The sequence below is a fragment of the Neurospora tetraspora genome (genome assembly GCF_033439725.1).
Source record: "Neurospora tetraspora strain CBS 560.94 chromosome Unknown B0H65scaffold_1, whole genome shotgun sequence".
NCBI lineage: Eukaryota > Fungi > Ascomycota > Sordariomycetes > Sordariales > Sordariaceae > Neurospora > Neurospora tetraspora.
Genome location: NW_026944383.1, coordinates 2713867 through 2727181, shown reverse-complemented (window position 1 = coordinate 2727181; position 13315 = coordinate 2713867). Strand labels below are relative to the sequence as shown.

The following is a 13315-nucleotide window of genomic DNA, read 5'->3' as shown; positions in this document are numbered from 1 at the left end:
GATTGTGGGTTGGTGGACTTGGGTGTTAGTCGTGACTCGTGTCATTACACTCGCGCGAACACAGCGAAGTACTCCCAAACCCGATTACAAGAATTCACCAGCTGATAGTAACGACGTTGGAGGATTTGAAGAAGATTTTCTTCCTGGCTCGTGAGAATAGCGTATCGCAGGATCCTCAGATCGACAATCGCGATGTTGTTCCACGATTCGTGTTGCCACGGTGGAGCTCCTACAGGAAATAGAGAATGCGCCCTAATCAAGGGCCCCTATTTTGTAGGAGCAACGGCCTTTCAAACACCACGTGGGTTGTTGATCGAGATCGTAAAAGCATTGAGCAGTAACTGATCAGGCACTTGCTTGGAAAGATCGGACTTTAACTTGCTCAGCTTCACAATGTTGGGTTTTAGACCAACAGTCTATTTTGTTCCCAGGTTGGGGTGGAATGTTTGATGTTTTAAGTACCAAACTGAGGACGTGCAGGTGCCTATAGACAATAATTGATACTTACTGACAGACCTCTGAATTATAGTATTGGCGTCTGGGTAAGGTGTACCGCGGTGAGTCTTCATTGTTTGCCAAATGTGTATGTTGACCCTTATCGTGTCCGGGAGTAAGATAGGTAGATACCTCTATACCTTGAGGATAACATGCTGACAATGGTCACTGTGGATGGTCCGGCTAGTGCTGAACTGCGAAGTGAGGTGTTCTGGAACCATGGGAAACGTACGACGATGGCAAACAGCGAATGTGTAGCATGAATGATCTTCGTGGACTGCTACATACAGCTTTTTCTCACTCGACCCGGAAATATCCCCACACTCTACGGCCAATTACATTGAGAGAATGAACCTGCAGGCCGGCACTTCACAACGTAATTGGCCGTAGAGTGTGGGGATATTTCCGGGCCGAGTGAGAATATGCGGTAGAAGGTTAGTGAACGTTTGCAGTAGGAAACCCTGATACATAGAACAAGTTAGCTCGCACGCCATGACCGGTGAACCGTTGACTGTGATCCGAAGATTCCGGGCCATCCGGGGTCCGGGGATGGTTCATGCGGTAGTCGTGTGTGTGTGAGATATCGAGGATCGGTAAGCCAACATCTTGACTAGATCTATCCGAAGATCAAGCCCGTGCTAGATGTAACATGGCGGCATTGAAATCGGGTAGGAGGCTGTCGATACATGCCCTATCGATGATAGGTCGCTGCAATGTTCCTATAGTTCGAGGTGTGCCAAGCACAAGGCCCGTCCCGGCACCCCGGATCTGGGGACGCGGAACGGGAAAGGGGACGGGGGCCACTGTACCGGACACCCCACAGTACGGATTAGAAGCGGGAAGGAATTCAATGTGTAAGACATGTGGTGAGCTTGGCTTGGCAGACGGGAGCTTGAATAGCTGAAGCTTGCTTCATGTGAGAAATTCTCCGAGACTGTTTGACAGGTGCTTCCGGGGAAGATCTAACGGTTAAGAAAGACAATTGTTATAGTACGACATCTCATTGGTTTGCTCACCGGTTCACTTGAAACTAAGGTAAGCTTCATGGATGAGCATCCCATCTCTGGCTCGGCTTCACCGACCTCGAAACGTACGATGTTGTAGATCAAGGCGATCATCTTCCTTCCAGTGTTCCCTCCGGACACTGTAAATGTAGTCAGCAGGAGGGCCTCGTAGGGCTCTCGGAGAATTTGTAGATGAATGTCAGAAGGATGAGGCTCCCAGACCGCTTGAGACAGCGAGACATGGCCGATGGAGGTCGGTCCACGTTGTAGTCCACTGCGATGTGAGGCGGTGAAACTCGAGGCCGATAACGGTGAAAGAAAGAAGGGAAGGAAACCTCAATTCTCCTGATTCAGAGATGAGCTCGCTTTTCGGGTAACTGATAAGCCTGACTCGAGTCCATTCACACAATGGAAGTGGGCCAATGAGGGGTGAACAATCGGAATCCTCATTGTTCTCCAGAGTCTCATAAGGCAGGCGCGAACATCACTGGGGCTGTTGGCGGTGTAAAGATAGAGCTGGGGACTCGGAGATTGTGAATTTTTTTTTTTTTTTTCCTTTCCTTTGCAGACTTTTCTCACCGCACAGCTTGTAGAGGTAGCCGCTTCCCAATCTGGTCAGAGACCCATTGTGAGTTTGATGAGGAGTCTGGTGAGAAGCTGAGGAGGGAAGGCGTGATCGTGCACACTGTGTACCAGCCCTGTGCACTTGAGCCGCAAAGGTGCCTGCAAAACAAGCTTTTGGCAGGATCCACCACGAAATTGACCCCCTGTTTTCTGGGTGGGGCCAACACAGGCAGAAAAGTTGGGCGCCCAGGCAGGCAAGAACGCGCAAACTCGAAACGCCTCAACCTCGGGGTTCGAGGAGAATCAATGACAATAGATGGAAGCTACGAGCAACCATTCTTGTCGTCTCTTGAAACGAGTCGCTTCTTGTCGCTTTTTCCACATTCGCTCTGCCTGGCTCTGCCTCTTTCCACCCACTTCTCCTCTCGCGTCCACGACCTCATTCTCACACAACATGACGCATATCCATCTCGGGCGGTGATCCAAATCACTGTAGTGGCTTCCGCTCCCTTCCAGTGCCCGCTCTCCATTTCCCCGAAACATCTCCTTTCTGAGGTAGACACGACATGACACGACACTATCGTCCACAATGCCTTATCGTCGAGCTATTGTTGGCAACGCCGTCCACATCGTCGCCACCGCGAACACAACTCGACAGCACTACCCCTGGCCGTTTGAGATCGATCATCGAGGCCCCTGAGATCCCCTGAGGTCCCCTGAGCATCGCCTAGTCACAGCTTTGGGCGGTCGGAATGGATCGGGCAGTATCCAGATGGTTGAGGGTTTCCAGGGCTCCAAAAAGTCGCAGCGTGTCGGGTGTCCCACAACCTACCACAATCAGCAATCCACAATCATGAGAAACGCGCCAAGTTGGCTTCGCGATCTGAAGTCTGTCAAAAGCGCGAGCTCCTACACATACCACGACACGGGATGACGTCAAGCACACCAAGTAACAGCTTCACGCTACGAGTTAATGCTTGGCGCAACAACCAGCACCGTCGACAACAATATCCACGCAAAAAGACACTTTGAAGAGACTCACATGGTGGTGATGACTGACCGTTTCAGACGCGGGTGCTAGTATTTAGAGATTCCAATTCGGCTTCCCGCAAGCGCTCATACATCGAGTTACGAGACAATGTGCCACAGGCAAACTCCACCGATACTTCGATCGACTCCACCGGCCATGCGATGAGGCTTTTCAGATTTTCAGCCCTGGCAACACATCCCGTCGTGGCCCACACTGTTCAAACACGCTCGGCGGAACTCGCCCTTCGGCATTTTCAGCCCAGACGAGAAATTTTCCTTCGTCAAATGAACAAGCACAAGCCCCTGAACCTCGAATATGGGCAAGGTTAGCTTTGAGACGGCGTTGATTGTCAGAGTCAAAAACTCCAGCGTCAAGACATACACAATGTTCGCTTCGACAGTATTAGGGAGGGTGAGGTGACAAGGTCTGACAGAGAAAGAAGGATGAACCAGAGGGTGGTTGCCAAACATAGACCACGGGCCCGTCACCGCCAGGTCGGCTTTGGGTTCGGACGCCGAAGTTGCTGTGGTGCCAATGTCAGACCCTATCGCACGCACTGACGCTTCTGGCAAGCCAATCCCCAGGCGACATTTTGAATCCCGTCGAGTCATCCGAAAAGGGCAGCAGTTGGAGAATCAAGGGCTACGACAAAGTAACCTTGCAGGTCACATCATCCCCAACCAGCGGCCTTTATCCCTCACCCTGTTCAGGACCCCTAAAAAACAACAACAACAAAAACAACGCGGAGGTAGAGGGAGGTGAAAGTAAACCAGGCAGGGTCTCTTGCGGCTTGCCTGCACTGCAGTCTTCAGGCGGTCATGAGGTGTCTGTTGACCAAGACTGGCTAGGAGATGGCTGTTTCAATCCGTTATATTCCGGCAGAAACCTCCACACTTGCTGCCGTCCTTGACTGCTACAGGGTAGCATCCTCGTTATGCGCCATTCCGATTTGAGTAACTTCAAGAAGCCTTCTGGAATGTTTTGGTGCCGATTCCGGCTGTGCTGTGTTGACTGTTGGCCGCCATAACCGCTTACTAAGGACCAAATGAGAAGCTGCTGCGGATGCGTCAACCTCGGGTACAGCACAAGGGACATCGTCCGCTGGACCATCAAATTCAGCTGCCACCTGGATGTCTGTTGGGGTATACCAAAAATCCACAAATTTTTTACCTGCAAACAAACCGATCGTGTAAAGAGCGAGCGAACACCCCGTTGTTTCTACAACACCAGCGAGACCAGCTATATTGCTTAAGCCTCCCACAGGAAGCAGCAACTAGCTTGTGGTTCTCGGTTAATGATCCAATTAGGAACAGCATTCACTTCATCGGTGGACGATCACCAACAACCTATCTCGAGTCTATCTACGGTATCACCCTAAGATACATTCATAGCTGTGAATGGGGCCACACACCTGTTGTGGACCAGGGCTCATCGACGTCGACGATCTCGATTTCATGGGCTTATGTGGATCACCTCTTTTCTCTCTTACAGCCAGGCATTCTATCTTACCATTATGGCATAAACCTGCGCTCGTGCATACCCTCAGTTGCAAGACAATATGACCCGCGATAAGTTTCATCTCTTCACTATCTCTGTTGATATCGCCGACACTGATCAGTGGCAATACATGTCAAGCACGAGCACGTCACCGGGTTCCGCGACTATGGATGATACATTCTAGTCTTTCAAAACGGCGCTTCTTCTGGTATAGATCTCATGAAGTCGTGTGGAACTTTGTAAGTACCAAACCTGCTTGTCAGTGCGTTCAAAAATCTTCGAGACGAACAAGTCGTGATGACGATGATTTTATCACCCCCTGCGTGGCGCCCCTGTCCACCAGTTCTTCGTCCAACAGCGTTGCAACAAACCACCTAGTCCTACTAGTCAGCGGCCCACTCTGTTGAGGTACGATCCATCTTTCGACAAGCTTTTCCTACGTAGCCTCTTCAGAGATTTCTTTTGCAAGCGCGAGAAACATTGCCCGGTCCCGCCTAGTAATAAGGTGGTGACCAGCATAAACGGGCTCAGAGGAATTCTAGAACGAAGAGAAAAAAAAATGGGACGAGAAGATGTTTGAGTGTGAGTTCTCTGCTTCACCATCGACTCGTGAGAGTTCGGATCTAATCGCAAGGCGACGACGGCTGGGAAGCAATGAAACATAAGCGGAATCTCTTTGCTTGCCTGAGCCCTGATTCGAATGTTGTTGGGCTATGTCCTGTCGAGAAACATGTTCACTGAAGTCTTCATCAGTGAGGGCTCGCTATTCAAAGCTTGGCTGACGAATGAGCTTCAAGATGTAGTCGGATGCTTGCTATTTAAACTCCGATTGTAGCGCGAAGTATCTCCTGGTACCCACCTATATTCCCAAGTGGGGCTGCGTAGGCACCTTGGACAATTGACACTGGCTTGACATGCGACAGCAGAAAGAACATGATGGCCTCCAAGCGATTGATTGTTCGGTGGGCAGCCCTGACAGCAAAAAGATGTTCCAAGAGGATCCAGTTTCAATGAAGGAAATGTTCCTTGTGGATAAGTCCATCGTGTGGTATGGCAACAACTCTTCAAAAGATCAAGTACAGAACCCGAAGCTGGCCGAGTGACGGCTAGCGAGCACAGACGACAGTTAACGGTTCGGGTGTCGAAAAGAAGTTGGGGAACGTCGAGTTGGAGAGTTGGGGTACAGGCTGGTCTTCGAAGAATTTGAACGATGGCTCTCAAATCACGATCAGGGGTGATCGAAGTAAGACGCTGAACATACCCAACCCCGCGCAACAATGCCTTCCCTTCCAGACCATCAGTTTGTCCCATACCCATTCGAGGATGATACATAACCGATCCATCTCCTTTCCCATCCCTAACAGGTATCAGTTTCTGTCGACCCTGGCCGTCATTATCCATGATCGATCCGTTCCGGTTCTCGGCATGGAGACAGTTGGCAGCAGACAAGAGCTCCAGTGCCAGATCAAATCCAAGATCTCCAACTAGAGAGAAGTACCTCCAGGGTTGGAAGACAAGGGCACTACGAGCAGTTTCCATAATGGGAGTGGGATTTCACTCTCTCGTCATCCTGAACATCAAGGTATACCACCAAGTACAGAGCAGCAGTTCGCTCCAAAAGTGCTCCGCATTATACCCAGAAGGCGGGAATGTCAGCAACGCACAGCGGTCGCCAAATCCACCAGCAGATGGCATACAAGTACACAGTCGACGCACTGTTCCTTACAGGGTCCCCTCTCAGGTACAGCAATTTCTACCCGGTGTACAGTTAGGTGCCCTCATACTGCAAGGCCCCATTGATGCAAACGCCCCCATGGTGCAAGCCTTCTGGGAGCCAAACTTCCAGATTTGTATGGCATGAGGGTACCAGTAAATGCAAAAGAGAACTTATTGCAAGTCAAATGGCCTACCTCAACCTGTTGTATGTACTCCCTACTCAGGGGAGTAGAGGTAACTGGAGGACACCTGGGCGGGAATCGACCCGCAGGCTCGGACGAAAGAACGAGCCGACCGTTGAATTGCCTTGGATGCTACCCGCGCCGCGCTGTGAGGGCTTGGAGCCCGAGAGAAGTATCCCACTGTTTCGTGCACGGTGGTAGGGACAAAGCCCCCGGCCTGGTAGGCACCACCTCGCTAAATTCCTGTTACGGAGACTCCATCCTCGCTGTCTTGACCACTCGATGCGGCGTGTCCCATTATTAATCCTTCGAGTCAGTCCCCGACCAGGGCTTATGCTCATCCCATTCCTCAAGTACGTACTTTGCAGACCAACTGTACCTTGCCCTTGTCCTTGGTTTCTTCTGGAATCTCGTTTTCGTTTATATATCTATCGCTAGCCCCTCGTTCTCTGAGCTACTATCACCTACAACTCAGCTTGGAAGTCTTGCAGTTACCCCTCCTCAAAAGTTGAACGACTTACACTAAACATACTTGCGCCAAGAGAATCACTAACACCTCTCGACGACTCACCTATTTCTCCAACAATCAACAAGGAGCTCCACCACCTCACCCATTTTCCCTGCTCTTCGCAACAGTTCACCACATCCACAATGGAAAGCCTACCCACACCGCCGAACGAGGAGCATCTCAAAACGCAGGCCCCAAAGAGAACACCCTCCAACTCCAAGGTTGTCAAGCCAGTACATCGCGGCGGCTCAAAACGCACCAGCGCACATGGACACCCTCAGTCACCATCAATAGACAGCCACAGCCATAGCCATTCAGTTGGCGATGGGAGGCATAAGAGAGTGTGGAAGGCCTGCGAGAGGTGTAGAATGAAGAAGACCAAGGTAAATACGGGAGATTCCGAGTATTGAGCAACAGCTTTGTGCTGACATGTCTCATCTAGTGTGATGGAGAATTCCCCTGCAAGAGGTGTAAGGACGACGGCCTAGTATGTACCGCCGGAACCAGGAAAAAGACCGAGTACAAGCAATTGCCCAGAGGGTATGTAAAATGTGTTGGAACGAGTAGTGTTTCTGAGACATTGATTAACATGGTCCAACAGGTATGCCGAGGTGTTGGAAAACACCCAGTTTGCTCTCATTGCCACAGTCCACAAGCTTTATGCCATGGTACGGAGCGGGCAAAAATGGGATCTTGGTGAGCCGGAGCTCAACGACCGTGGCCAACCGGTCATTCACAACATTGCCTCCAAGCTCGGCTGCATCCGACCCAACAGCGATATGGACCTCCCCGTGCATTCCATCTTCCCTGAGGACGAGGCAGGTCTCGCTGAGCTCGCTAGACAATTGGAAGAGCAGCAGAAGACCAACGCTGCGAACAACAGCAACAACAACAAGCAGGACGGCGACTCAAGTAGAACCGACCGTGCCAGCTCATCGGAAGTCGACCACTCGGACTTCGAAGACTACCGCAAGACCTTCAACAACAGTACCGCCGTCACAATGTCGCCTGCGAGCCTTAGCTACGGTGATTTCGACATCGCTACAGCTACCCCTACCGATTCGTTCCCCAGCCAGTCTCCTGTCGTGCCGCCTACCACCTTCCCGACGACATGGCTCAGCCGTCCGACCTCGATGGACTTCACAGCCCCGGATAATCTGTCGTATCTCAGCATGGATATGTTGAACCAGGGCCTCTACGAGTCCAACTTTGGCACCATCAAGCCCCACGTCCTTTCGTGTCCTAACCCCGAGGTCATGATGGGAATGGGCGATCCGATGATGTACTCGGGCTACGACGCTGACTTGCGAATGTAAGCGATCGATGCATCCAATATTTTTTGGGCATAAGTGCTCAAGCACCGACAACAACTCGCGCACACCTCACGCACACACACGCACTACGGTACATCACTACAATCAGTACATCGCATCATCGGATCGGGGTTAACGAAAAATGGCTACGTAAGCGACTAAAGGGTTTCAAGGGTAATTCATTGGGCGGATCGGACAATTTTCTTACGGTTTCGGCAATACGGGGCAAGGCAGCATTTGCAAAAGGCGTATCAACAGACAAGGGGAACAACAACAAATGGAGGGGTAGCTCGCTCGCGACTTCTCACACAAGCACAGCAGCACAGAGCACACCTCCGTTCTCTTTCTCTATCCTTTATTTTATCAGTCATTCCAATCGGCAAGGAGTTTACGGTGCACGTTGGTGGGATTTGTGTGTGGCTTTGCATTTTCAGGGAGAGATTGGGCTGGCTTTTTGGCTTATACAGGTGTTTTTTTGGATGGGGATTGGTCGGTTGGTTGGCCTTTTTGGTTTTTGCTCGCATTTTGTTTTGCATAGCATGGCTGCTTACGGTGCCTATCCTTGAAAGGATGGTAGTCCAAGTCAGCAGCCCGAACGGGGTCTTTTTTTTTCACTCGCTCTTTCGCTTTCTCAGGGCCTTACACAGGTTTGGGGGTCACAGTCACACAGTCACACAAAGAGTCGGTGGTTTCGGTTACCGGACGCCGAGTTTTGTTTTCTGTGTGTCCCCCATCAGCGAGATCTTTAGTCACTTCTGCATTCACGCGTAGATATACTGCGTACCTGCAGGTACAAATACAGCAGCGAAGTTTAAAACCTCGGATTTACGGTCCTCCTCATCTTGCGTGCATTTTTTTCACAATCACACTGACTGAGAGTAAGTGATACATACTACTACCGATTCTTGAGTAATCGTGGCGCCCGCCTTTACATATACATTCGCCCATTCATGGGCACTGGAACAAGGTACCATGCATATGACACCTTTCTGGCTTCCATGCAAGTCAGCACCAGACAGCACAGCACAGCACTTAAGGGTCCATTCAGACATGACCTGGGACCTGTTATGTAGGTGTTTTGAGTCACAAGGCAGGCACAAGTATGTATACCTCTACACCACAAGCGGCCGCAAACCCCAAAGCCAGTCAGCCAATCATTTCCATTTGACATTGATAGGAAGAAATAGCCAAAACTCTCCGTTCCGCGGACCTGCAAGAGATGCTGGGTTAAAAAGGGCACAAAGAGAAAGCATGATAGTGGGAATATGGGGTTCTGATTTCGCACACGGCGGTGATCACCATGGCAGGTGGCAGTGGCCCCGTTATGATATCAAGAGTACGGTAGATTCTGTGGATAGGAAATGTACGATCCGATTATCTTTGATCGCCATGACGCCAAGAAACTGGTTTTTAGTAGAAGATTGATCGCCATGACGCCAAGAAACTGGTTTTTAGTAGAAGATACACACTCGACACAATCCTCTTACTTGGTTCTCATACAAGTAGGTTTCCAGATTGGTATAAAATCCTGGAACTGGACTCATTGAGGCAAGGCTGAAGAACCAAGACACAAAACCACCCGGACGAGGCACGGTGAACGCCACGCTCACGCTCGTGGGGGCGGCACAGCATAGTTATATACTGTGAGAATTGAATGTGTATCAACTTCACCATCGCCATCACATCACACAGCGATAACACACAAAGACACAAAGTCTGCCGTGCCTTGCGTTGCCGCTCGGTGAAATGTCTATCTAACCTGTCCTGTCCTGTCGGCCATGAACCCTGACCCCATGGAACAATTGCACATAACGCGGGAGTGAAGCATAAGGTGGTTACTCAGCGGCGGCAGGAGAACAACACCGAGGACATAAAACCTTGTGTACCTTGAACTCGGGCGGGATGCATGTCCGGACCTTTTGTTACCGCGGCGTTCTAGAATTTGCATCCGGATGGGTAGCCTTGTCCGGCCTTGTCCGTCAGAAGAAGGATCCTTTTGGACCCTTGATCCTTCAGCAGAACGCGTGTGACTGTGATGACCGAGAAGATCTTGTGAGCAGGCAAGGCAGGCAGGATCGTGGTGTTGATTTTCAGGGACGGCCCATGGTGACACTTGCTTGGCTTGGCTTGGGGGTTTTGTAAGAGGAGGATTTGGAAGGGTCTGGCCGCCTGGCGTGCTTAGGTACTGTCCCTGGCTCGCTTGGGTATGGGGTCCTGAGGGAGTTCTGGACAGAAGGGTGGAAATCAATGTTGTTTTGCGTAGTAGAAGATAGTCGTTCGATGTCGTTGTCCATCTCTTATCATCCAAACTTCGAACATCATGCACCCGACAGGCATCTCGGGGAACGGAGTTTGAGCACTGTCCGCTGTCCGCTATCCCGTCCCGTGTAAGTGTTGGTGCACGTTAGCGCCTCTTGGCCGAATTCCCGGGTCCGTCGTCCGTCCGTGCCCTGTGATTTGCTGCCACCTCTAACGTAACACCGAAGCCCAGCAGATTCAGCATAAATGAATCCCATTACAAAATGTGACGGAACACCAGCGGAGCGCATTTAAAACTCTGTCTTTTCCCCAAATTCGGGTGGTGCACCCAGAAATTGCTTGACAAATGCCAACCTTTCAAGATTTTATTTGCTGACATATGTAAGCATGACGGGAAAAAGCTGACAGCGGTCGGCCCAACGTAAACATGGTGGGGCCTGCGTTCGGTGGACGGTGACGGGCCGGCGGGCGATTGCTTGGGGCCGGGCATGTTGGGGTCCGGGTGTGTGTGGAATTCATCTCAGCTGCAGTGTTCATTCGCCGCGTTTTGGGGTTTCAGTGCGGTTCGGGATGAACTGCCGCACGGGCATCGGAAATAACAGTGTCCTAAAATCCGTGGACGGGTTTGATAGTCAGCGTTCCAGACGTGTTCGATCGGGGTTGAGAGAAACAATTCTCGGCATGACTAATTAAAAAAAATCTTGAAATGCCTCAGGGACCCCGTCCCCAACCCTTCTTTCTCTTTTAGTGTGATTCACCAATCGTTGTACCGCTCTTTTGTGATTCTGTGCCATCAGCAGATTTCTCACCGAGTCTTTGGTGTCGAACCATATCACTCGATCAGTGCCCTAGCTTCAGGGACCATCTTTACAAGATCTCAGAGGAAGCCCTTCCATCGTTGACCAGGAAATAAACCGGGGATCGAACCGAGGTACGTGACAGCACAGCACAGCTTCGCATATTTTCTGTTTTGTCAATGAAAACATGAAACGCTCATCCGCTAGTTTGACGATCGCGAGCAAGGAGGAAAATCTTTCCACACTAGCTTCGGCCAAAGAACACCATCGTTCGTTTGCCTAGAAATCCTTAGAGGGGGATCCTGGTGCACACAGTATGTTTTCCTGGATACAATACGTTGGTACTTACGCCGTGTTTAAACAATGGCCCGCTCTTTTAGTGCTTCGTGATAACTTCACTTTTTCCCACGACTATCTTATTCTGCTCTACACTATGCTTTTACAGTTATCAACTCGGCATCAGGGCGCAGTCCAGTGTCAGACGGCCTACCTGAAGTGGTATATGCTGCTCCGCGGTTGTTGATATTAAGTTCGTGCGTTAACGGTACCGGTTCGGTTGTTAGTATCTGTTCCTGACATTTTGGTGCACGATGCAACGGCGGCGACACCAGTTTCGACTTTATATCCGAAGAATCACTGACGATCAGCTCATCCTGATGATGTATGACCCCCACTTATCAGATCAGCGACTTTTAAGATTTGGATCGAATGTCGACGATCACGGTCCAGACTGCTGCTGCTGCTGCTGCTGCTGCTGCTGATGTAGCATCATCACTTCTTCCTTTCATCCTTTCGTCCTGTCCTTTCAATCCTTCTCAACACTTGCACCAACAATGCCGTGCGCATCTTCAAGCCCTCTTGGGCTCTTCTTGGTCTTATCGCTGTTCAACCACTCATTCATCTGGCCCGCTTCAGGCATCTCAGCCCATCTTGGGCCTTGGGCTGTGTAATAACCGAATGGGTTCTATGCTTGGTTCCGCGCAGTTGGTGCTTGGCCTGTCTTTCCACTACCCTTCTCGTTTCCGCCCCGCTTACGTCCTCCAGGGCACACAAGGACAACTCAGGGCACCCGCCGGTGAGGGTACGTAATACGCGTACCTGTGTACTGGCGTGGTGTTGCGCTGTCGTAGTACGTGGCCTTGTGGCTCGGCTCAGATTGGAAGTTGAAACAATACCTAACTGGCCCTAGCCTTATAGCTGTGCCGCCATGCACGGAGATGAAGTATGGAATGAGGAACTCTTCTCGCAAGCCTTGAAAAACGACGCCAAGCCAAGCCAACGACATTGTCATCTTGCCAGGCTGCTATCCGACGTTTCAAAGCATTGGACCGCGGCAAGGCAGAGTGCCTAGAGGCTTCGCATTCTCTTCATGTTCGTCGATTAGTACGGTACCTAAGATGTTGCTGCGGCTTCCATATCGAGTTAAGGTATAGGACATCAAGATCGAACCCGTCGAACCCTCTTACACAGGAGCAGTGCATTTGCAGCATTTGCATTCAGGAGCAGAGAGTTGGCGACATCAACAACCGAAGTCTCCAACTTGAAGTCAACATCACGAAGGGAAAAATCTCCAACTCCCGTTGATCTTCTTGGCAACCCATCTCTTGACACAGCAGCCCTGTTGCACATCATTTATCATATGCATTTCTCGGTTTACCTATTCATGATTCATCATGATGTTAGCATATCTCTTCCCCAAAGCTCATACTGTGTACAAACGGAGGAACCTCCCGCAACACCTCGTGTGCCTCGTCGGACTTTACCCTAGTCGGATTTTAAGCTTAACCACGTTGGATGAAAGAACGCGGATTGGATGGACGAGAGTGTGTACCCCGAGGTACATCGGATTTGAGAAGGGTACTTTGCGGTACCGTCACATTGGAATCGGGGATCGGGGATCGGAGTCGGGGTTAACTAAAGCTTAGAACGGTCGGCCGCGCGCGTTGTTCG

The 13315-nt window shown here is 50.7% G+C and overlaps 3 protein-coding genes across 3 annotated transcripts; all 3 read left to right on the top strand.

Moving 5' to 3' along the window:
• Positions 1 to 3930: 3930 nt before the first annotated feature.
• On the top strand, positions 3931 to 5449 carry B0H65DRAFT_23763 (uncharacterized protein). The gene is made up of 3 exons (XM_062822281.1): positions 3931 to 4661; positions 4721 to 4829; positions 5388 to 5449. Exons 1-3 carry the CDS (start codon positions 4156 to 4158, stop codon positions 5391 to 5393), a joined length of 621 nt encoding a protein of 206 aa, XP_062686137.1. The 5' UTR covers positions 3931 to 4155; the 3' UTR covers positions 5394 to 5449.
• On the top strand, positions 5337 to 6451 carry B0H65DRAFT_535561 (uncharacterized protein; the record flags this gene model as incomplete). Its single annotated transcript, XM_062829032.1, has 3 exons — positions 5337 to 5666; positions 5701 to 5833; positions 5955 to 6451. Exons 1-3 carry the CDS (start codon positions 5505 to 5507, stop codon positions 6449 to 6451), a joined length of 792 nt encoding a protein of 263 aa, XP_062686136.1. The 5' UTR covers positions 5337 to 5504.
• Positions 6452 to 6984: 533 nt separating this feature from the next.
• B0H65DRAFT_23713 (uncharacterized protein) lies at positions 6985 to 8436 on the top strand. The gene is made up of 3 exons (XM_062822275.1): positions 6985 to 7379; positions 7439 to 7536; positions 7598 to 8436. The coding sequence occupies exons 1-3, from the start codon at positions 7140 to 7142 to the stop codon at positions 8310 to 8312; spliced, it is 1053 nt and encodes a 350-aa protein (XP_062686135.1). The 5' UTR covers positions 6985 to 7139; the 3' UTR covers positions 8313 to 8436.
• The last annotated feature ends 4879 nt before the right edge of the window (positions 8437 to 13315 follow it).

Bases quoted from the DNA above. Each gene is read 5' to 3' on its own strand.
- B0H65DRAFT_23763 (XM_062822281.1), top strand. From the start codon at position 4,156: ATGCGTCAACCTCGGGTACAGCACAAGGGACATCGTCCGCTGGACCAT. The intron at 4,662-4,720 runs ATAAGTTTCATC...CAGTGGCAATAC, and splicing joins GCAAGACAATATGACCCGCG to ATGTCAAGCACGAGCACGTC.
- B0H65DRAFT_23713 (XM_062822275.1), top strand. From the start codon at position 7,140: ATGGAAAGCCTACCCACACCGCCGAACGAGGAGCATCTCAAAACGCAG. The intron at 7,380-7,438 runs GTAAATACGGGA...TGTCTCATCTAG, and splicing joins GTAGAATGAAGAAGACCAAG to TGTGATGGAGAATTCCCCTG. The intron at 7,537-7,597 runs GTATGTAAAATG...ATGGTCCAACAG, and splicing joins TACAAGCAATTGCCCAGAGG to GTATGCCGAGGTGTTGGAAA.